Below are 23,344 nucleotides of genomic sequence, written 5' to 3' on the forward strand. Positions count from 1 at the left end.
GCCAAGTTTGCCACATTGAATGTGTTAGATATTCCCATCTCAGCGGGAAGATCTATCACATAGGCATTATCATTTATCTTCCTAGGATAAAGAAAGGTCCATATTTTCACTGTCTGAGCTTCCCTTTGATGCCTAAAGGCAGCCTTTCTTTTCGGAGGTATACCATGACTTTATCACCAACTTGGAATGATTTTAGCCTTCGTTTGCAATCAGCCAATTGTTTGTACTTCTGATTTTGTGCCTCTAAGACAGTTTGAATTTCTTCAAATAATTCGGTGTAGTTATCAGCAAAGGACAATGCTGATTTTGAGTTCCCCTTCGTTGGTAGCTTCACCAGATCCACCACATGTGTTGGAACTTTAGTGTAGACAATAGAAAAGGACTCCTTCCGGTTGATCTATGCTTGGAGTTGTTATATGAGAATTCAGCAAGTGATAAAGCCAAATCCCATTGTCCCTTACTATCTCCACAAATGCAACGGATCAGATTATCCAAAAACTTGTTCACCACTTCCATCTAACCATCTGTTTGTGGATGAGTTGTAATTGAAATTTTTAACTCGGTGTTGAATTGCTTCCACAAAGTTAGCCAAAAGGCATCGAGAAACTTGCTATCACGGTCTGAGACGATGGACCTTGGAACTCCATGAAGCCTGATCACTTCTCAAAAGAATAGATTTGCCACATGATGAGCATCTGTTGTCTTGCGACACGGAATGAAATGGGCCATTTTAGAGAACATGTCCATAACCACAAATACCGCATCGTTCCCGCCTCTTGTTCTTGGTAAAGCCAAGACAAAGTCCATAGAGATATCCTCCCACGAGGCATTAGGGACAGGCAAGAGCATGTATAACCCTATGTTCTGGACTTGACCCTTGAAGGTTTGACATACGGGGCACCGCTGAACAAACTTGTCTGCATCTCTTTTTAGTTGTGGCCAAAAGTATCGAGCCTCCAAGTTAGCGATAGTTTTGTCACGTCCAACATGACCACTGAGATCACTTGAATGGAGTTCTCTAATTAACTTGTCACGTAGAGAACTTCTTGGGATGCACAAACGATCATTCTTGAAGAGATAACTATCTTGTATCAAATAGTCATCACCTAATGGCTCTCCTCTCATGTGTTTTACCCAAACATGGCCAAAGTCTTCGTTCTCTTGGTACAACTCTTTTATTTGATCCATGCCTGGAAGTTCAGCCTCAAAGGAAGTCAAAAGTCATGCATGCCGACTCAAAGCATCGGCTAGTTTGTTGGTTGTTCCAGATTTATGCACAGTGAGGTAGTTAAACCTTTCCAGGTATGCTGCCCATCTCGCCAACATGCGATCCACATGCTTTTGATTTCTAAAATGCTTCAAGGATTGATGGTCAGTGAAAACAATGAATTCCTTAGGCAACAAATATACTTCCCAAGTCTTCAATGCCCTGAAAACAGCTTACAATTCTTGCTGATAGGTACTCCACTTTTGTCTTGCCTCGCTTAGCTTCTCACTAAAGAAAGCAATGGGTTTTCGTTCTTGAGATAGAACTGCCCCAATGCCTACTCCACTTGCATCGCACTCTATCTCAAAAGTCTTAGTAAAATCTGGTAGTGCCAAGACAGGAGCTTGTGAGAGCTTTGCCTTTATCTCTTTGAAACTAGCTTCAGCAGATTCATTCCACCAAAACTTTCCTTTCTTTAGGCATTCGGTGATCGGTGCCATGATGGTACTGAAATTTTTCGCAAACCGCCTATAGAAAGTTGCAAGAACATGAAAACTTCTTACCTCTGAAATAGTCTTTGGAGTTGGCCATTCTCCGATTGCTTCAACTTTGGAGTCATCAACATGAATGCCCTCACTTGTTATGACAAACGCCAAGAAAAGAAGTCGTGTTTGAAGGAAAACACACTTCTTCAAGTTGACATAGAGTTCGTTTTGCTTTAGTACCCATAGCACCTTACGAATGTGATCCAAGTGTTCATCTTCATCCTTGATGTATATGAGGATGTCATCAAAATAAACCACAACAAAGTGGCATAAGAAGGGTCGAAGTATCTGGTTCATCAAGTGCATAAAGGTACTTGGTGCATTTGAGAGTCCAAATGGCATGACCAACCACTCAAACAACCCTTCCTTTGTCTTGAAAGCTGTTTTCCATTCATCCCCGGGTCTAATGCGAATTTGATGATACCCACTCTTTAAGTCTAGCTTTGTGAACACTCTTGCACCACTAAGTTGATCTAACATATCATCCAAACAGGGGATAGGAAATCTATACCGTATGGTGATTTTGTTGATCGCTCTACTATCCGTACACATGCGCCAAGATCCATCCTTCTTTGGCGTGATCAAAGCTGGCACGGCGCATGGACTAATACTCTCTCGAATGTGCCTTGCAGCAATTCCTCCACCTTTTCCTTTAATATATCATGCTATTTTGGGCTCATTCGGTAGTGTGGAAGATTAGAAAGACTTGCTCCTGAAATTAAGTCAATTCGATGTTGGATTTCTCTCATTGGTGGTAGGCCTTGTGGTTCTCCAAGTATGCCTTGAAACTCAGCTAGTATGCCATGTACCTTTGCTGGAATTTCAACTGACGGTTGCTCTTCGCCTTTAACAATAAGTGCAGCACACATATTTGCCTCCTTCAAGTCTTCCATAAAGTCATTAGAGGTGTGTGGTTAACATATTTTTTCCCCTCCTCCTTAGAGGTATTACCATTTGATTGGTTTGGTAGGATGATGATATTTCTTTTGTTCCAAGTGAAAGAGTAAGAATTTTCCTTCCCTCTGTGTGTAGTATCCACATCAAACTGCCAAGGTCTCCCAAGAAGAACATGTCTGGCATCCATATCGACAACATCACATAACACATTTGAGCGGTAGTACTTTCCCAAAGAGAGTGGCAGGTTGCATTGTTTGGTGACTCTCATATTCACCCCTTTCTTGATCCATCCGATAGTGTAGGGATTTGGATGATCATGTGTCTCAAGTTTTAAATGGTTCACCAAATTCTGCGAGATAAGATTCTCACAACAGCAACTATCAATCACTAATTTGCATACCTTGCCATCCACCGTGCATTTGCTCTCAAATATTTTCTTTCGTTGTGTGTTGTCGGGCTGTTGTTGAACATAAGAGACGCTGAATCACGCATACCACCTCTTCACCCTCTTCTTCACAAACATATTTCCCTTCAACATCTTCGGGTTCATATTCTTCGTCATCTTCGCCATCATGGATTGTTGTGTTGACAAATTTCCTCAATGGACAGCTGCTAGATACATGTCCCTCTTCCCCACGTTTATAGCATTTTACCACAGGCTTTGCGCTACTCTTATCTCCAGCTTGCTTCGAGACAAGTTGCTTTGCCTTTGTTTGGGTGGTCTTCTCTTCCACTCTATGGGAGTGACTCCTAGACGGGCCTTCCGTATGTGAATATGGAGCCTTACTTGCCTTTCTTGTCTTCACCAACCTCTCGGTCTTCGAGGCTAGAGCTTGTTCTTGGTCAATGGACCAAACCTGTTGCATCATCAAACGAGCCTGAATAGTGTCATTAAGACCGTTGACGTATCTTGCAACTTGTTGATCTTCAGTTTCAGCAAGGTTGCACCTCACTTGTAACCTTAGAAACTCTTCGGTGTATTCTGAAACAGTCCTACTTCCTTGAACACAATTCTGGACTGAATAAATAGGATCTGATCATAATCAGCAGACAGAAATCTCCCTTTCAAAAGATTCTTCATTTGCCGCCAAGATCTCACACGAGGTTCTCCTCTTAGTCTGCGGTCTTCTTGAAGGCGATGCCACCATGCACCAACTCCTCCTTTGTATGCTACCAAAGAAACTCTGCGGTCTTCTGGAATATTCATGATCTCAAAGAAAGTCTCCACCTCGTACAACCAATCAAGGCACCCTTCAATATCAACATTTTCATTGAAAGTGGGGATTTCAGCTTTCACCTTGTATGTATCCTCGCATATGTAGCGTTGGTTACTCTTGGATGCACATAGAGGTCAGGTTCTTCAAGGCCCTCATCAGATTCTTCACTTTCAGAAGTTTCAGCATAAGTTGGCCTCCTTGAAGTACGTTGATGTGCATGTCGTTGTGGTACTTGGGTTCGAAGATGAGCTTCCTTCCTTCGCCATCGAACATCTCCTTCCTCCTTAGATGTATCTTCTTCATGGGTAGCAGGAGCAACACCCCTTCTTATCATCTCAACCAACTGATCAAATCTCCGGTTAATGTCCTCACGTAGCGTTTGGATTTGTTGTTCTGCAGCATCCACTCTTTTTCCCAATTCCTCCATTGCTTGCTGCAGCTTCCTCTCAATGGGGAAACCAACAACTAGAACGGATCAGCAGGGCTCTGATACCACCTGATGCATCACAAGGTTGTGGAGGAACAACTCCACCTTGCTGCTACAATATAGACATCACAAATGGTGAAGGAACCACTTCAGCGTGCTGCGCTAGATACCACTCTAGGGGTGGGGAACTGCCAAGAGTTTAGTCCAAACTCTTAACACACAAGATCTAATCCAAGATCTAAGACAAAGAACATAAAGTGTTCTTTATTGATAGGTAGTGGTACATAGTCTGCCCCAAGATAGAGGTGTAGACCTCTATTTATAGGCCTCATGAGCCACTTAGTTCTACTTATAACTAGAAACTTCTATGGAACACTACTCAAAGTTAGAAAAATGTCCTAGTTACAACTTATAGTAGAACACTTTAGAAACTATCACAACACTTATGACTAAAAGACAAGTTACTTAGAATATAGTAGAAGTGTGTAGAAGTTTTGACTTCTACTTTTATTTTTATTTTGGTTTTTTCTACTGTCCCTCGTCACATATGTTCCCACAATGAAAGAAAATAAAAAAAAAGTTATAAGTATCTGCAGACTTGGGCTATGCTCCGATGGTGGTTGTATAGAGTTGATTAACCAGCAAACTCAACTTTATCATAATAGCAGATAAATACTGCACATTAAGCATATATACCATCAGCTCGAACTAAAATAGAATATGCATAAGGTTTTGCAGGAAAATTATCGTATGACACTGCATAGCAGCCTTCAATGGGCAAGCATAGATCAAGGAACTCCACTGGATTCATATCGTACCAGAATCGTATCAGCAAGTCTCGTACATGTAGTATTTTCATCATCGTCGTACATGTAGTATTTTCGTCATCGATGTAGTTTTCCTTAACAGGGAAGTAAAATTTGTTTTGTGGACGAGACTATCATAATGCACCGTGATTCCACCCCAAACAGAGCTTTACCTTAATGTATTCTACATCAGTTTTTTATTTAGAGTTTTGAATTTGTCCATGCTTTGGCATTCAAACAAAAGAACGGGAAAATATTGGTTTCTAAACGACTTCCGTTTGCATCCAGTTTAAAACCAACGGTTGAGATGAGATGGTATTACCCACCGCTCACAGAAACTGATCATCATTCTTGTGAATATGTATCATACTGCCAAGCCAATAGCTTTATCAATTAGAAGCATTAATTTGGAGCACTCCTTTCTGCCATTACATTCTTATATAATTCCTTCCCGGCTTGTGTAAAACTCCAAACAGGGTGTACTCCTCGTGTCTAGACACATTCAAATTTAAACAAACTTGAGACATCTTTTGTTGGACGGAGGGAGTACTTAATTTCCTCTTCGAACTCCGGAACAGACATAAATGAAGGGTCTCATATGCTGAACTTCCTCAATGCATCGAGAAGATACGTCTACTGCTGATTCAGTTTAAAGAGGCAAATTCATCTTAACAAACTACCAGCACTTGTTGGCAGTACAAAGTATCCGGTGGTGGTTGTTTAGAGGTGATTAACCTAGCAAACTCAACTTTATCAAAATAGCAGATTAATACTGCATTACATTAAGCATATATATACGGCAACATATCCTATGAATCCAGTGCCTATATGCATCCATGTACCCATTGATTCTCAGCCTTCAGATCTGAATCGCACGCACAATATTGAAGCCTTGAGAAATTTGCATTTGGACGCCCGCCCGGACACCAAAATTACTCTCTCTTTATGATAACCCCCTGGATACGTTCTTCTTCCTCCTGCCATCGATGTGCTGTGTGCAGAATGCAGATCGACCATTAGGAACGCCTCCTCCCAGTGTAAATCCAGAGCACGTGTAATTCTGAGCCCCATCACGGATTCGATGAGCGTGCCAGCATATAGCTCAAAGCAAATAACCCATTGACGCCGGCCATGGCGGAAGGCGACCAGCCGCCGCGCGGTACTGGTTCCCGTAGCTGCGCGGGGGAACAGTACCGCTGCCTACATCCCGGCCGTCCAGCCCCGCGGCGGCTCTCCCCAGCACGGCGCCCGCAACCGCCGTCTCCACACCACCAGCCTCAGCCTCACTCGTCGCCGTCCCGGGCCTCACCGCCCGCGCTCATCAGACTGCCGCCGCATCGTTCAACTCAACGCTGGTACGGCCGCGCCAACCAAGCCGGCTGCGCCGTTCCCCACCGGGCGTGAGGCCGCCACGCCGCGGCTGCGCCTCCTCCAATACAGAACGACGTCGACGGCGTCCTCCCGGCTCCCGCCGGAGAAGACCGTCGTGCCTCAGGCCGAGCTCAACCCGCACGCCAGCAAGGCCATCGGAGATAGGGAACACAAGGCTCATGAGACGGAGGAGAGACATAAAGAAGAGATGAGATCTCATCGGGGCCGTGAACCGTGATGCACGCTGGTTACAGTACAAGAAGAAGAAAGGTCTCAGGGGGTTTATCATAAAGAGACAATAATTTGGTGCCCGGGCGGGCGTCTACATGCAAAAAAATCCCGACTTCATTGACGTGCGTGCGATTAAGATCTGGAGGCTGAGAATCAATGGATGCATGGATGCATATAGGCGCTAAGTAGAATATGGAAAAGGTTTTTTTTGCAAGAAAATCAGCTACATTGTTTTCCTTTTGCAAGTATAACTAACTTGTACTATATTGTGTAATGGTTTTTGATGTCCGCGATAATGCTAGTAATATTACATTATATAATGAAAAATACAAAACACTTGACAAAATGTATGTATGAAACAAACAAAAAGAAAACAACATGACATTTTAAACGTAACACAACATGTACCCGGCAAAGCCCTCACATATCCTAATGAAATAAACTCCTACGACATTTATGTCTGCGATAATGTTAATAGTATTACATTATAATGAAATACAAAACTATGCTTGACAAAATGGACTTATGAAAAAAAAACATGAAATTTTGAACACATCATGTCCCTGGCAAAGCCTTTACATATCCTAATTAAATGAACGCCTATCTGCGCTTGATGACAGATACATAAGGAAGCTCGACGGATCCCACGAAAAGTCTACCGTCTTTTCTTTCCATTATTTCGGTTGGCCTCACGCTCTTGGGCCCTCTCAGCTCCTCGACTATCTTCCCGTCGGCTCCGATCTTCACGGCGAGCAAGTGGCTATCGATGCCAAAGGAAAGCTCATTCTTTTCGCGATGCAACGCTACCTAATATCCTCCTCTCCCATCGGGCCTCACATTGTCAGGGTAGCCGGGCAAATCAACGAGAACCTCGATCGTGCCTGCCTTGGGACCTTTGATCCAGTACCTCAACAACTTGCATGGCCGGTTGACGAGATCACAAGGTGGGTTTGGTCAGCGCTGATCACCAAACCATTAGGATAAGTGATCCCCGCTTGTAGCACAACAACCTTGCCCGTCCGTGGGTCGTACCTCATGAGGCGGCCCGTCGAGTCCCCTGTCATTGTAACCATCTCATGTTGAATAGTTCATGGAACTATCCGTGAAATAAATCTCCCCGGTAACCTGATCAATGTCGACCCCATTGGTGAACCGCAGCGGCGCGCCGTCAACCTCGTTGACCAACACCGTCGCCTCCCCTCCACCCGGCCCGACACGCATGAGCCCCTTGTAGGCGTCGGCGATGTACAGCTGGCCGGACCTGAGGTGGAACCGGAGGCCAAAGGGCCGGCCGCAACTGCTCTCCGTGACCGTCTCCGGGCGGCGGGCCGTGGCCGTGCATGCGTCGCTGCTGTAGCTGGGCGCGTAGGCGTAGGTTGTCCAGCCGGCGTTGGTCCACTTGAGGATGCGGCCGTCGGAGACGCCGCTGTATGGGCCGCGGCCCTTGCCGTCGAAGGCCACGCTCTCTGGGCCGCGTAGAAGCCCACGCGGCAGAGGCAGGTGGCGTGTCAGCGTGGCGTCGATGCTGGGGACGGCGGCGCCGGCGCCGGGGAAGAAGAGCAGGACGAGGAGGGCCAGCGAGAACGTCGCCGCCGCGGTGAGTTTTTTCGAGCTGCCAACTGTCGCCATTGTTTGCTGCAGTTCGATCGACAATCTCGATGGATGTGGTGTTTCGCTGGAGATCGATCAATTGGTACGCTTGGGTTGGTGCAGAGAAGAGAGGTGGATGGCTGTGCTTATATAGCGATGCAGGACCAGCGGGGGAATCCGAGTCGGTACAGAGCAGGATTCGGTCTCCAAGTGACAGGAAAGGCAGAGTCCGATTCCGACATGGACACATGCATGGTGTGGCGTGTTGTTCGCTTGTTTGTAAGAAGAATTTTGATGGATATCGATATCTTTGCGCGTGATGATGATTCCCAATCCTTTATCCTTCCAACATAAGTAAACGGCTCTTTGATGGAGGGCTTGGCAGTTGGCACTTGAGAGATGATAGCGTTTTCAGTAAGAGTGACGCTTTGATCACTCACTCCGCTGCTTTTCTTCAGAACTAGTACTACGTCAGGAAAATCAAATATGCTTGGAGGCAAGGCTGATAGAGAGGGAAGGGACCTAATGACCTATGCACAAAACGCCCGAGGATTGTAGAACTGCAACACCTATCCTCAAGACTAGGTACAGAGTAATGTACAATTCTGGTCTAATCCTCAAGACTAGGTACAGAGTAATGGACAAGAGATGGTACAGAGTAATGAAAGCTTTACCGCTAAAAAAGGAAAGCAATAAACCTCTCTGATAGTGAAGTAGACATGCATTATTCTCCGGCACTGCATTAACTGAAACCCTTGCTTGACCAGCCTTCCATTAAAAAAAAATTGTCCCTGCAGGTTTATCTCGATTGAGTGTAATCCATCGGGAGGAAACAGAGTATCTTTGCAAGTTCCTGACGACAGCAAGAGAGAATGAAAACTTGATTCCTCACCATCATTTGAGAACAGGTCATTAAGCAGAACAAATTACATCAGGTACATTGAAGATGCAAATCAACAGTTTCAGTTACTAACACGAAAATACAATCAACAAGCAAATATATCTCATCGTTCCACAATACAAATCTCAAAACCGTTGTAATTTCAGTCAGCCATCGTTTAATAAAAGTACAAAGCGCATAAGCCAATATAGAGAAGAACATTGCATATCATTCATCTGTTTTGTTCAGCGCCACAGGCATGATTATTTTACCAGTTTTTAACAAAAATTATTCTACCACAACATTTGCCCATAGCAAAGACAAGCAGCGAATGTAAATTCATTTCGGGACAGTCAGTGCCTCTTGATGTATGTAGGCACGTACAATAAAGAGGAATTGTCCTGAAATTGAAAATCTTCAGAAAGAGGGGGGGGGGGGGGGGGGGGACAGTAACGACAGTTTTAATGACTCCAGCTTTTGGAGGCAACTTCATTGACACTACTAAAAGTACATTTTTTCTATAAAGCCAGGCTGTAAAGTTTCAGAGTGATGAACTGATCTGGCAACCCCTTGCGCAGCTTGCTGAGAGATACTTCTACAGCATTCAATGATCAGAGACTCTAACTTCTGTGCATGCGCAAGCTCGGCCAATCCAACATCAGTCACATTATGCAACCGCCGGAGTGTGAGACTTGTCAAGTACGGGGTACACGCAATGAAACCCATTCCAGCATCAGTTATCTTCTGAGAATGCATAAGCTCGAGTGTCTCCAAGAATGGTGCAGAGGAGAGGGCCTTCATTCCATCATCATCAAAGAAGTTGGCGGAATTTAGAACAAGAACACGAATGGGACAAGATTGAATGAGAACCAGAACGCCCTCCTGTGTGAAGCCAATTTCTGATGGCCAGCTAGGTTCGCAACCTGAAAATGTCAGTTCAATTGCCTGAAGCATAGGACAGCAGAGGGATAGAGCCTTAAGGCTGTTATCGGTAAAGGCTGTCCTGAAATCATCATCGTAGTGCAGAGGTGTGAGCCAAAGTGAGATGCTTTTAAGGTTGCGGCAGCTCTGGGATAATGCAGTAATGTCTTTGTCATTTAGACCAAACACATACTCCAGGCTCAGCCTCTCCAGTGCTTTGCATTTCCCCAAGAGAAAACGAAGTCCTACTTTAGTCCCAGTTTCGAAACGCGCCAATCTTAAATTTTTCAACGTCTCACAGAAGAAATCATATTCACTCGGATTGTGAGCGTCACACAAGTGATCATGGAAGTCATGAACTCCAGGAATATCAAAAAACCGTTTCTTGGTGTCAAAACCAAACTTCTGGAGCTTCATCCATCCTGGACCAAACTTTAGAGGGTCATACTGGTTGATTCCCTTGCAATTCGTCACTACAAGTTCTTCCAATGATCCGTGCCAGCCAAGGTACTCCAGCCACTCCACACTTTATATTTTCTCACAGTTATCAAGGTGGAGAGCAGAAAGATTCTTGCAACCAGTTGCCACTGCGAGAAGCCCACTTGAAGTTATTTCTGGTGCAGAGTTCAGCCTAATCGACATCAATTTCTTGCAATCAGCTAGATAGCCTGTTTGACGAGATTTTGTACCAAAATTCATGGTGGAATCAATACACCACGTAGAAGGGAAAAAAAATGTCAGCTACATTCATGTAGCGACTATAGTTATATGTAAATAAGAAAATGAAGGACACGCAAATGCTACGTGCATGTGTGTGCCTCGAGCTGGAAGGCAGCCGAGCACATATGCATACACTAGTATACGTATACGTATACGTATACTCAAGCTAGGCAGGTTGGATAGTCGCATGCTTGATCGATCAGGTCTGGATTAGTACAAGCATCCACCTCTAGCTAGACGATGGGCCAGCTTGTACGCGGCCGGATAAGCACAGAGGAAAAGATAATGATGGTTTAAAGTTTAAATAAAGAGCTAGCTAGCATATCTCGTCTGATCCAAACAGATGGAATCAGAAAATCAGGAGGCCGTTCGGCCGGCCGCATGCATCACGCCAGGCCTCTCCAGGTCGTTGCATGTTGCCTATAAATAACAAGCCAGGTCAAGGCTAAGGAGGGGGAGCGCGCCCAGGATGGCGGCGCGGCGCAGTCCACAACGTCCCCAAATCAAGAATGAGGGGGAAGGGAAGAAGGCAGTGCTCAGACGCGCCCAAGTCAAGGCGAACAGGTCCAAGACTCCATCGATCGATCGAGGGCCAGACGCAGGGCAGCGCAGAGAGCGAGCCCAAGTCGGCGGCAACGGGACTAACAGGGATCCAGAAGGCTAGACGCACGGCCGTGCTATACGCGCTCAAGACGACGTACAGGAGGACCACGAGGGCTGCGACGGGCGCGCCCATGGCGGCAGCACACCACTCGTGCACTCAGGCACAGCCGCCCAGGACGGCGAAGACCTGCACGGCAGCACAGCGGCGCCTTACACGTACGAAGAATCTATACGTAGGGCAGCGGGCCGGGCGCGCCCAAGACGGCGGCACAAGGTCACGTAGGAGATGCCACGCATATCACGCAAGATCTTCTTTCTACTCGTTTATATCCAGATGCAGGTCGGTACATCCAGATGCAGGTCGGGGTGAACAGAAGAAGATCCTGAGGTAGGACGCAGGTGCGGCGCCCACGCGCCCAAGACGGCCCGCGGCGCACGCCGTACACAAGGATGGATTCATTGAGATGTACAGGACCAAGACGGAGGTCAGCGAGATGCCACGTCCAAAGCACGACGTCAAGCAATGTATGCATAACAAGAGTACGGGTCCCTGGACATCAAGGACAGCGGCCGGCCACGCGCTCTTCCAAGGGGTCGTCGTACAAGGAGATGAGTTCTTCTTTCACCATGGCATGTAAAGAACCCTCTATCTTCCTCTCTTACTCGTCTATGCAGGTGCCATGGAGATAAAGCGGCAGGAGGCATGCCGTTGTCTCTAGAGCTTAGCGGCGTGATTTTGCGACCACATTTTCACGTGGTCCTGATTGTCGTCGCGGGACGTGCGCCATGTTCTGGCGCCCGCTCAGTGTGGGACATCGTCTTCATCAATAATCAGCACACGTCCGTCCATGCTGTTGGTGCGGTCGTGGGCGATGTCTACATACTGCACGCCCTAGGCAGGGCGTTCTTCATCAACAAGTGCCATCATCAAGGCATGGTAGCCATGCCCGTGTGGTGTCCACTGAGACACCGCCATACACGGCACCAGGCGGGTGACTTCTCTCGCTGCCTCAAGCACAACAACACACACGAGCTCAACCTGCAAGGGCAGCATGCACGTACAACGCATGTTGTAAAGCATGCGCTCTTCTTTCATCATGGTAAGTACATATTTCTATATCTTTCTTGTCTACCCAGGTGCCATGGAGGTGCACGTAGGAGGCATGTCGTTGTCTCCGGATCTTAGCAATCTCATGATTGCCGTCCGGGCCATGCGCCACAGTCTGGCGCCCGCCCGAGCGATGCGGGACGCTGTGTCTTCATCAACATCCTGTCAACATCAAGCGCCATCGTGTACGACGACGCGAACATGGGCGTCATCTATACCGAGCCCACCCCAGGTGGAGCGCTACCTTGCTGAACGGGGCGTCGTCTCCATCTACAAGCTAGCCGACAGCCATCTGAACGCCGCCGCCGGTGGCGGCCACGGTTGTTGGCGATTTCTTCATCGTTCGTGTCGTCGGGAGGCGCCCGTCGACCCGCAGCTCTCCCCAATTGTCAAACGACACCGCTCATGGCGGCCTTCTACGTGGTGTCTATCGATACACCGCAATACAGGGCGCCCTGCTTACATGTCCTTCATCGACCCGGCATCGTGATGCCGCCGCACATGGCAGCCTTCTACCTGGTGTCCGTCGAGACACTACCATACAGGGCGCCCATCTTGGCACATCTTTCATCAACCCGACATCATCGCTCACGGCGGCCTTCTACATGGTGTCCGTGGAGACATCGCCATACACAGCGCCCGCTTTGGCACACTTTTCAACAACTTCATGTCATGCATGTCATCCCTCGTGACGGCCTTCTACGTGGTATCCGCTGAGACACCGCCATACGGGGCGCTCGTCTTGGCGCATCCTTCACATGTTAGTGCTGTTCCTGGCGGCCTTCTACGTGGTGTCCGCTGAGACACCACCATGTACACGGCGCCCGCCTTAGCACGGTCTTCACCAACTTGGCATCAATACGATGTCGCTCGTGGCGGCCTTCTACGTGGTGTTCGCTGAGACACCTCCATACACGGTGCCCGCATTGGCGCACTCTTCACCAACTTCGAATTAGCATGCCGCTACTCATGGCGGCCTCCTACGCGGTGTCCGTCGAGACACCGCTACACGGTGCCCGCCTGGGCGCATCCTTCATTGACTCATGGCGATGTCTCTTGCACCTCCAACAACATCTACATCATCGTCTTTAACATCAAGTCTACTCCCTCATCTGCATTGCCGATGGCATTCCGGCATCCAAGCATCTTCTCCAACATCGACTAAGCACCGGCGACGCGAATCCACTCCACTGACATGTCCGTGTATCGATGAAGTACATCACCACACCATATGCTCTTGCTGGGCACTGACGCTAGGTGATGGCAAGACATCCTGTCCGGTCCGACGAGGTGGAGATTTTACAGGCCGGGTACCGACGAGGTGAAGGCCACTTCATCAACCTGTCAGCTAGACAAGGCGCGTGTCAGCTAGACACTTCATCGTACATCGACAAGACGGTGTAGCACGTCGTTCGGCACCTGCACGGTCGAACGGTCGTGGCTTAGCATCGACGGAGCGGGGTCGTACCACCCCTCTCTTCCTATTCATCACCACCATCTTCTGCACCAAGAACAAGGAGAAGACAAGACTTGAAGACGACACCATTGCAGTAGCTTAATCGGAGGTGGTCTGCAGGCTTGACCTGCGGACGTAATTAAGCGGGAGCTTTCCGAGGCCCCGTGAACCAAGAAACCGCAATTGCCTATGTCATGTTGGCCGTGCTAGCAGGCCACACGGAGCGCATGATGTATAAGGGAACTTGTAATTTCGTTTCTCCATGGTGAGATTAATAAAATACATGTTTCCCTACTTTGTTTCATTTATTTGTGTACGTTAGTACACTGTCACGCCCGCATCTTTTTCTTTCTCCTGGAGCGTTTGAGAAAATACACACTCTGCCTTAGAGTTTCGTTATTTTGCTCCCCAAACATAGCCAAGACCAGAGTCATTGATGCATGAACAGAAGCTTAAGGTGAGATCAGTCAGCGAGTGGCACCGAGATGAAATCACAAGGAGGCCTTTATTGTCCAATTGCTTCCCATTGCCACTCGTCCATTGAGAGTAATCAATTTCCACTTTCCACAAATTGGGGAACCGGGAGCACAATGATGCCAAGGCTTCTCTAGCAGGGCAAAGGACGCAACTGACGCGGAGAGCTCTCCTTTGACATGCCTCAATGGTGTGGAGGCGCTTCGAAACAAGGGAAAGAGAATCCAGATCACTTGTCCGGGTAATCCTTGCAATGATCTATGTGAATAGTTCTTCCGGGAGATCTTCCATTGAGTAATGCAGCTGGGCTAGTTGAGTAATCTGCTTCAGCAGGTATACAGAGTGCTGGAATGGAATTAGCGTGATTAGAATGAATCATGTCAAGGTAATTAGAATACAGTAGGGACCAAGGGACACACTTCAAGAAGCATATATACACTCATGAAATTTGAATGTTTTCCTGCATCTGGTTAAAATTTAGCTTTCCGTCATTACAAAAGAACAATAATCAAGGTAGGAACGTATTTAATTTATCTACAAGTTGCTGAGCAAAATACAGGGAACCAATTAGCAATAACATCAAACTAAATTGTCACCCTTCTTAACTGTTCCAGCAATCTCAGATACGTATCATAATTATATCTAGGGAATCACTGAGGAAACAAAGAGGAATTCAATAGGCAACAAGATCAAGCTAGACTAAAGAAACACCTAATTATCTAATATTGCTGAAATAATGAACAAAATAACGAGAAATTTGGAGGCAGCTGGTAAATCAGTAGAAGAGGAGCGAATCGAAGGATTTATACCTCAAATTGAGGAACGAACTGACGAACAGAGGCTGGGTTTTTGTTTTCTCGAGTACCCTAGATCGAGAAAATGGCGGCGCCTTCAGCACGACCGGGGACGAAGAAACGGTAGCAGGATTTGTGCGGCGGTGGCAGCTGAGGGACAGGAGAGCTCCTCTCGAGTCTGGAAGCCTGGAAGGGGAGCAGATGCTCCGCTCTTGCCGCCGCCTCGGGCCTCGGCTCCCGCTCTCTCTGGCGAAGGTGGGTGCTAAAACCCTCTTCTCTCTCTTCTCAGCATTGCGTCCTTGTGTGCTTTTTTTTTAGGGTAACGTCCTTGTGTGCTGTGATGGGCTGGGTTGGGCTGGGCTTTAACGTGGGCAAAGTATCTCCTGTCTTTTGGGCTCCCTCGTGGGCCTCGTGGCAAGACTGAAAAGCCTTTTTCTGTTACAAAATTGTACTCCTTTGAGAAAATGAATGGTTCGCTCAAAAAAAAAAGAGAAAATGAATGGGGTTCCTATCATTTTTCTTGTACCGTACGATTCTAAAAAAAACATTTTTCTTGTTTGATATTTTTATTTTTATTTTGAGAATTTCACGACTTTTGTCGTTGCTCATCTGTTTCGATTCGATTCACCTCTAGTGCAGAGTACATCCAAGACGTCACCTCTTTAGGGTAAAAAAAAAACGTCACCCGTTCAAACTACTCTTAAATGGGTCATACTCCGTTGGTACAAAGAATCTGACAAAGCAACGGCGCCGGAAAGGACACGCTTTTTATGCAAATCGTCTGGAATCTGCGTGTCTGTAATCCTACGAGCGTCTGAATTGATCTTCATATTGCATCAAATTCCCTCTGTTTAGATCAGGCTACTGGAATATGTTCCATTCGATTAATTGACAGGATATACTCCTACACATTATTAGGGGCGCTAGCTAACAATGATGCACATGTTTGCACCGCTATATATTGGGTACAGAGTACAGTAAAGCATCAACAACTTGCAGGAATTAACCTGGTACAGAGTAGCTAGTACAGTACAGCATATAATGCAAATGTTAATCGGTTGCAATGGCACCGTGGCACGTCGTTTTCAGGCCTGCTAATAATAAAGCTGAATTTCTTGAGAATCTCATCGGCGATCTAAACTTCTTTTTTGTCAAAGGTTGGCGCGGCCGCTCCTCTTGTCGGCTTCCATGGAGGGAGGGGTTGTCACTGTCGCAGCAAGCAAAGGGATTGAGGACTTCCAAGTTGCCCACTTGCGAGGAAGGAACCTGCCTACGGACGGCGCCAGTTGATAGCAGCCCACTGCCGTCTGCCGGTGCTTAATTAGCTCACTGGAGTTCGGATCTTGTTTATTTTCAGCTGTCGGCAGGAGTACGCCCGTTATATTAAATAAGGGCTAATTAACTGACCGTGTGGAATCAGCGGGGTACATAAGTTTTTATTTCTTTTCACTCTGTTTAGGTTCTTGACAATTAGGGGTAAACATAAAATCGTATTGATATGTGCTTGTTAATCGTATTGATTCAGATGGACAGTCATTACTCTTCTATCATTATCCTAAAAAAAAAATGACACGTGTTAGGTGGCAGAAAAAGAGTGCCATGGCACTCTGTCTTTTGTTTTCAACGCTGATCATGAGCTACATTTTCTCCCTATGACCGTTTAATTGACCATTGACTATTCTTTAACTGGAATATACATTCAAACAGAGGCGAAGACAGGCGCCAAGCAGTCCGGGCCGCGGGCTTGGGTGTCGAGTGTTTTTTCTTTGTTAGTTCTACTGATTTGAAAATTTGGTCTGTGTCTTGCCTGGTAATTTTCGTGATTTGAAGGAATGGTCCGGGGTTTAATGGATTTCTGGCTCCGCCACTGCATTCAAAATTTTCAACCATGGACCAAGCTTCAATGGTCGTGCTCTCCCTCTCCTCCTTCTATTTATCCCACCTAGAGTACATTAGTTCTAACTCCTTCGTGCTGACATTACTCTAGATCATCCTTCCTCAGGTGAACTTTCCATCCTAACCCTTCTCTCCGGTGGTTTCGGCTCGCTACCGCTGAGCACGAAAAAGAAATGAGAGACAAAATGGGGTACTATGGTGAGAAAATTTGGCAAAATCAGTCCGGAAAACAGTCAACGATCAATCATCTGCATAATAATGCTCCAAATCCACCTGAACTCCTGAAGTTTCCCCTTTGCCTTGCATTGAATCCATCTCAAGTTCCCAAGTCAAGTGGAGTCAAGAACCGAAAGGGAAAGCAAAGGCAGCCCTAGAAAAGGTCTCCAAACTACGCCACGGAAAAGAAATGAACAAGTAAAGATGCTTTGGAGTTTGGGCTTTCGTGCCCTTTGCGGCCTGGCGGGTCAAGACACGAGACCAGATCCACGGAATCCGACCCAAAAAACAATAAAAGAGATAATCATTCCTGAAATTAATTCCCAGGGGAAAACACAATAATAAAAGGCGACAAGGAAAAAGTTCTATAAAGCCGCCGTGGCCTCGCCGTCGCTTCTTCCCTTCCCTGCCCCCGAGCTCGCTCCTTCCTTCCCTTCCTTCCCCATTTGATCCCCCCTCCCTCCGACCTCGCCCCGGCCCCTCCTCCGCCGCGCTTCCCATAGCCCCCGCCGCCGCCGCGGCATTCCTTATTAGCTCGTTGGCGCGTGGCTCCGCGCGCGGTTTTCCCCTGTCGACGACCCATCCGGGCTTTAAGCTCTCTCCCAGCTCGGGGCGGCGCGAGCGAGGATCGCGGGATCTCGTCGTGGGGTTGGAACCGAGGTTTGTTTTTTTCCCGGACTGATCTGGTTCTGGGCCGTGTACGGCCCGGTCTGATTTAGGGTTTCCTTGATCGTTCCTGGCATGGTTGGTTGGTGCCTGGTCATCATTAGTGGCCGCGTCTTGTGTCCCTTGGATCTAGCCTTTGAATGGTAATGGCGCGTGATTCGTGTTGGCTCGGTAGCGTAGGATGTCGTCCCCGTTGCGGAAAGCCCTGCCTGATTCCTGGATGGAATGCGAGAGCAAATAGTAGAAGGTTTGGGTCTTGTTTTAGTAGTGGGTATTGGGATGAGTTCCTCCACTTTGGTCTTGTTCTTTTAGTAATAATCAGCTTAATGTGTCTGCCCTGTATTTTGTCCTGATCAATTTTTTCCATTTCCACTTCTGTGAATAGGGAGAACGCGAGGCTTTGTAGCACCTGCTCCTGACCACGGCTTATTTTATGGTGAGTTTACCCTGCTCAATACTAGTACTCCCTCCGTCCAACAAAAGATGTCTCAAGTTTGTCAAAATTTGAATGTATCTAGACATGACTTAGTATATAGATGCATTCAAATTTAGTCAAAGTTAAGACATCCTATGTTGGACGGAGGGAGTAGCTATTTATGTGCTCTCTTTTTTTTCTGAGTTTCCCTGGTGTGGTAATTTGCTTCTCATGCTAACAACAAAGATTATGTTAGACAACAATTCTTGATTTATTTGATGTGATAAATAAACAGGGTGAAGAGGCTCCTGAGTTCCGTGTTGACAACATCACCTTGGAGTCCAAGGATTGCGAACAGAATGCCATAGACCTTGGCAACAAGACAGTGAGTCCAATGAATCAGTTGATTTACATCATATCTTTTATGTTTGATTTTGGAAATGCTTGTTAGTCACTACTGCTTGTGTGTGTACATGTTGAAGCTATCACATGTATTATGTTGCTTACAAAATTATTTAAGATGGCTGTAGTAAGCACTCAATAGTTTGTCTTTCTGATCTCAAAACATAGCATCTATGGTTGGTCAGCCACAGTTTCTCAACTCGTTTCAAACCCATGGTCTGGACTAGCAGACCGACATTTTTTTGACAAAAGTATAACTCTAGTATTACATATTCACATTAATACTAGACCTAGGCCCTTGCCGGGGTTTTGAAACTGGCTGAAAACCAGCTTGGACATCCCTATAGTAGTATCGACATGCTGATTAGCTATTTATTTACTACCTAAATCATAAAAATGTGTTGTGGACTTGTGGTAGTATTCATTCAGCAAGCAGGATATGACATCCTTTTATTTTGAGACCAAATAGGAGAGCCGGGACACTTCTTTCTCATTAGTAAAGAAGGCGTAGGTATAATACAATACTGTGTGAGCTTCTTATACGTATATATTTGTACATGGCTGAGGTATAATACAATACTGTGTGAGCTTCTTATACACCAACTACAACCTACTATTTATTATTTTTGTTCAGTAAAATCAAGATTTCCCGTGCACCTGTCAGTGTATTGTATTGTACCTAGGAGCACTCTAAAGTATAAAGCTAGACTGTAACAACATTTTTCTTGTTTCTCCAGTATGTAATCGGCAGATCAGATGATGACTCGAAGTCATCCTTTGGCATTAAAATTCTGGATAAACAAACTCAGACCTGGTATTGTACTTTGCCATTCATTTTTGTTTGTTTTCTGCTTATATTTTCCTTGATTATAGATAATCATTCTCAGTGTTGGTCTTGTGACAGGGTTGTACCGACAGTACTTGGGGCTCAGCCTCCAACCAAGTCGCACTCAGCAATTCTTATAAATGATGAGAAGATATTGGTTCTTGAGAAGGGTGTTTCATTGAATGATTCCATCTGGTTCCTTGAGGTAAACATTAGCAAAATGAGAAAAAATGTTATCCTTCTTTGCCCGTCTAGTATTTTTGTAAAAACAAAAGCAAGGAGAAAGGAATCATTCACCTTTTTCAAGGTGGACGTGGTGAGCACTAATTAACTTGAAACCCACTTGGCTCTCTTGCACAATCACAGAGCTCTGGACTGAACAAGAGATCAATTTTGTTGGTGTTGTCTCTTCATGTAATTTAGTTTAGGCTGTATTAATATGTTGTATTTCTGTCTCTGGTATTGTGCCTTCAGCCTGTTTGTTCTTCAGTTAATGCAGATTTCTCTTTCTCTAGATGCTAGCACAAGGTCAAGTGATTATGTAGAGACTTATATGTTCCACATTTCAATTTTCATTCTTGGAGTTATCTGGTTTTTACTTCTCTGCAGTTCACCTGCCTAGCTAACCCTCTTTTGCTTTACATCTCAGATAGATACACCCTTTGTTAAACAACAGCGGAAAATCAAGGGTGGAGAAGTTGTTTCCTGGAGCAAGGGAGTACTCGGCGTTGCCGAAAAGCCAGTTGTGATTAGCGGGCCTTCTGGTGTTGGTAAAGGGACGTTAATAGCAAAATTGATGAAAGAGTACCCATCAAAATTTGGGTTTTCTGTTAGCCACACTACGAGGTCTCCAAGGGTGAAGGAAACAGATGGAGTGCACTACCACTTCACAGGACGAAGCAAAATGGAACAAGATATAAGTGAGGGAAAATTTCTCGAATTTGCTCATGTCCATGGAAATCTCTATGGAACAAGTATTGAAGCAGTTGAATCTGTTACTGATGAGGGGAAGGTAAAATAACCATCATTTTTCATTCCAGTTTCCTTAAGGTGAGTTATTCATCTTTCGATTGCTTTTCATTGAAGAGGTGTATTCTTGACATTGATGTCCAAGGAGCTCGATCTGTGAGGGCTTCTTCTATTGAAGCAATATTCATCTTTGTATGCCCTCCGTCGTTCGAGGAACTAGAGAAGCGCCTTCGGGCACGGTATATTTGTAGATTATGCAATGCAGTGATAGCCTAAGCTCATGTCATTGATAATTCAGTTACAACCTCATAAAACGAAGACATGCTTGATTTACTCTCTGGTCAATTGGACATGCAGGGGTACAGAAACAGAGGAGCAAATCCAGAAGCGACTGAGAAATGCTCGTGCTGAGCTTGACCAGTCCAATTCACCAGGTCTTTTCGACCATCTTTTAGTAAATGATGACCTTGAAACTTGCTATGAGAATTTGAAGGTAGTTAACTCAGATAACTGGTTGTATAAGATTTCATTGCCTGAGTTATTTGAATGCAAGGCACTGCTATGTTTCCCTTCTCTTCTGTAATAAAACATGATCTCAACCTGCAGAAGCTGCTTTCATTGGATGATGACCATGAAGATTCAGATGATTGTTGTAAGTTCGTTGAACTTATTTGCACTGTATTACTAATGCTTCGTTGTGTAATTTTAATATTAAATCTCTGTTTCAGGCATGAAGGATGGCAAGACAACCGCATGTTATTCTATCCTGTCCAAAACTGATTCAGAAATTTTGTTGCAATCTGAGACCAATGAAGTAGAAAAAGGAGCTGCAAGCTTGTAAGTCATGTTATTCCTTCTTTCATGGCGTGATGATATTAACTGATGATATGATTCTTAGTCGTCCATATTTGAATAATTCGACAGGCTAGCGCTGGACTTGTCCTCCCTCACAGGAGGTGCTCCTGGACGTACAAGGGGCCTCAAGATACAGTCAGTTAACTCAATTGACAATGGTTTGAAGGGAATTAGATGACCCAAAATGTTCCTGGAAACGATATGGCAGAAGTGCTGACCGATGAATTTTGGATCTATTAGTGAGAGATGACAGCTTCAGAAACATCTTAGTTAGAGAAAAAAGGAAACAAAAAGTGGAATTTCTTTCCGTTTATTAATTGTTTGCCACAGGGTTCCTTAGTTCTTTGTACCAGAATGACGTGAAACCATACCGAGGGATTGTACCTTATTGTTGAGGGATTGTGTACCTTACTATCTTATCTTTGTTCGGTAAAGAAAATGATGAGAACCTATCTAAACCTGTTTGTCAGTCAAGAATGAAGAATTCCTGGGATGCTATATATCTTTAGCCAATTACTGCAAATGCATGCTGGCTGCTATCTAACATGTAGAACCAGTTCTACATATTTTTCAAACATATCGTAGGCAAGCGATGAACTTGTTCTACATATTTTTCAAATTAGTGCATGTTTTTCATAGAGAAAACTTGCAATCGTTCTACAATTCTCTCTCATCTCTTAATTTTGTAGCCAGGAACAATATTTTCCTGACCTTCCATGCTTCAGGTGAAGCTGAGCAGACAGAATTTGAGTTACCATAAATGCTGGCTACGGCAAAACTCTTCTAAATTTCTATATATTCATGTTCCTCCACGTCAACAAGCAAGATAGCCAGATAGGCATTGAGACAGCACATATATCTCGAGGTTCGTTTTGCTTTTGCATCACATCTCCTAAAAGACCCTAATCTAATCTGCAGACAGATCACAAATACACGGCGGCCACAAACAACTCGTTGCAAGAAAGAAGAGGCTTCTCTTGGTTTCGACTTTCGGGGTTAAAATCGTTTAATGTCACTGCCGATCAGGACCTCGAGGCCACGCAGGGGAAAGAGATGTAGTCAAACGGAGGCCAGGTGTGTGTACTGGAAAATGACACGTGGCGGCCATATGAACGAACTCTCTCCTGTGTTGTCAGTTTGTCACGCAACATTGCTGAAAATTCAGCGATCCAGATTCGCGGTCAAGTCTATTTGTATGTGTTGGTGACATAGTGGCAGCTGGTACCATATTTTTCTTATTAATTTGTGCCAAGCCGCGCAAAATGTGGTGTAGAAATTGGTGGCCATAATTGTGTCGAGATTTTCTTATTAATTTGACAAAACTATGTGTGTATGAAAGGTGAGGCCGACGGTTAATAAAGTGTGGCTTGTCACAGTTATGACAATGAAACAAACAATAGCTACAAGTTGTAGCTATACTCGTGGCAAAGTTTGGCAAGTTTGTCTACCGACCAAAGATGTCATAAATTTCATCTTAGTTTCTGTGCATACACCCATCGTTCCTACCTCTGCTCTGCTGTATATGGTGAAAGTGCACAATCATTTTGACTGTTGGCTACTAATGGCATTCATTTCATTTGAAGGGAGAAACTTTGTTACCTATTTGACTCCGGAAAACCAAAACATAAATACTCTCTCCTTTTCTACACACCCCCTTAGCTTTTTTTAAGACAATGTTTTAAACAATTACTCCCTCCGTCCCATATTAAGTGATTCTGATTTGTCTAAATATGGATGTATCTATGTCTAAAAAGCGTTTAAATACATGTAATAGAAAGTCACTTAATATGAGACGGAGGGAGTACTTTTTTAATGTGTGGTTTTTATGGCATTAAATTTATATCATATAACT

At 45.3% G+C, this 23,344-nt stretch overlaps 1 protein-coding gene and 2 pseudogenes across 1 annotated transcript; 1 reads left to right on the forward strand and 2 right to left on the reverse strand.

Annotated features, from left to right (window-relative positions):
- Positions 1–7,301: 7,301 nt before the first annotated feature.
- Positions 7,302–8,330, reverse strand: LOC100842668 (annotated as a pseudogene).
- Positions 8,331–9,672: 1,342 nt separating this feature from the next.
- On the reverse strand, positions 9,673–14,753 carry LOC100842976 (annotated as a pseudogene).
- Positions 14,754–17,754: 3,001 nt separating this feature from the next.
- On the forward strand, positions 17,755–21,990 carry LOC100841871 (guanylate kinase 1). The gene is made up of 11 exons (XM_003575900.4): positions 17,755–18,019; positions 18,411–18,461; positions 18,736–18,825; positions 19,580–19,656; positions 19,747–19,873; positions 20,318–20,680; positions 20,755–20,876; positions 20,995–21,130; positions 21,244–21,289; positions 21,366–21,474; positions 21,562–21,990. The coding sequence occupies exons 2-11, from the start codon at positions 18,459–18,461 to the stop codon at positions 21,668–21,670; spliced, it is 1,182 nt and encodes a 393-aa protein (XP_003575948.1). The 5' UTR covers positions 17,755–18,019; positions 18,411–18,458; the 3' UTR covers positions 21,671–21,990.
- Positions 21,991–23,344: the final 1,354 nt, after the last annotated feature.

This window comes from Brachypodium distachyon, chromosome 4 (assembly GCF_000005505.3).
Source record: "Brachypodium distachyon strain Bd21 chromosome 4, Brachypodium_distachyon_v3.0, whole genome shotgun sequence".
In the NCBI taxonomy this organism is placed as follows: Eukaryota; Viridiplantae; Streptophyta; class Magnoliopsida; order Poales; family Poaceae; genus Brachypodium; species Brachypodium distachyon.

What these genes read in the sequence shown, in the direction of transcription:
- LOC100841871 (XM_003575900.4), top strand. An exon ending in TAGACCTTGGCAACAAGACA is followed by an intron (nt 18,826 to 19,579) that starts GTGAGTCCAATG and finishes TTGTTTCTCCAG; the next exon opens with TATGTAATCGGCAGATCAGA. An exon ending in GATAAACAAACTCAGACCTG is followed by an intron (nt 19,657 to 19,746) that starts GTATTGTACTTT and finishes GTCTTGTGACAG; the next exon opens with GGTTGTACCGACAGTACTTG.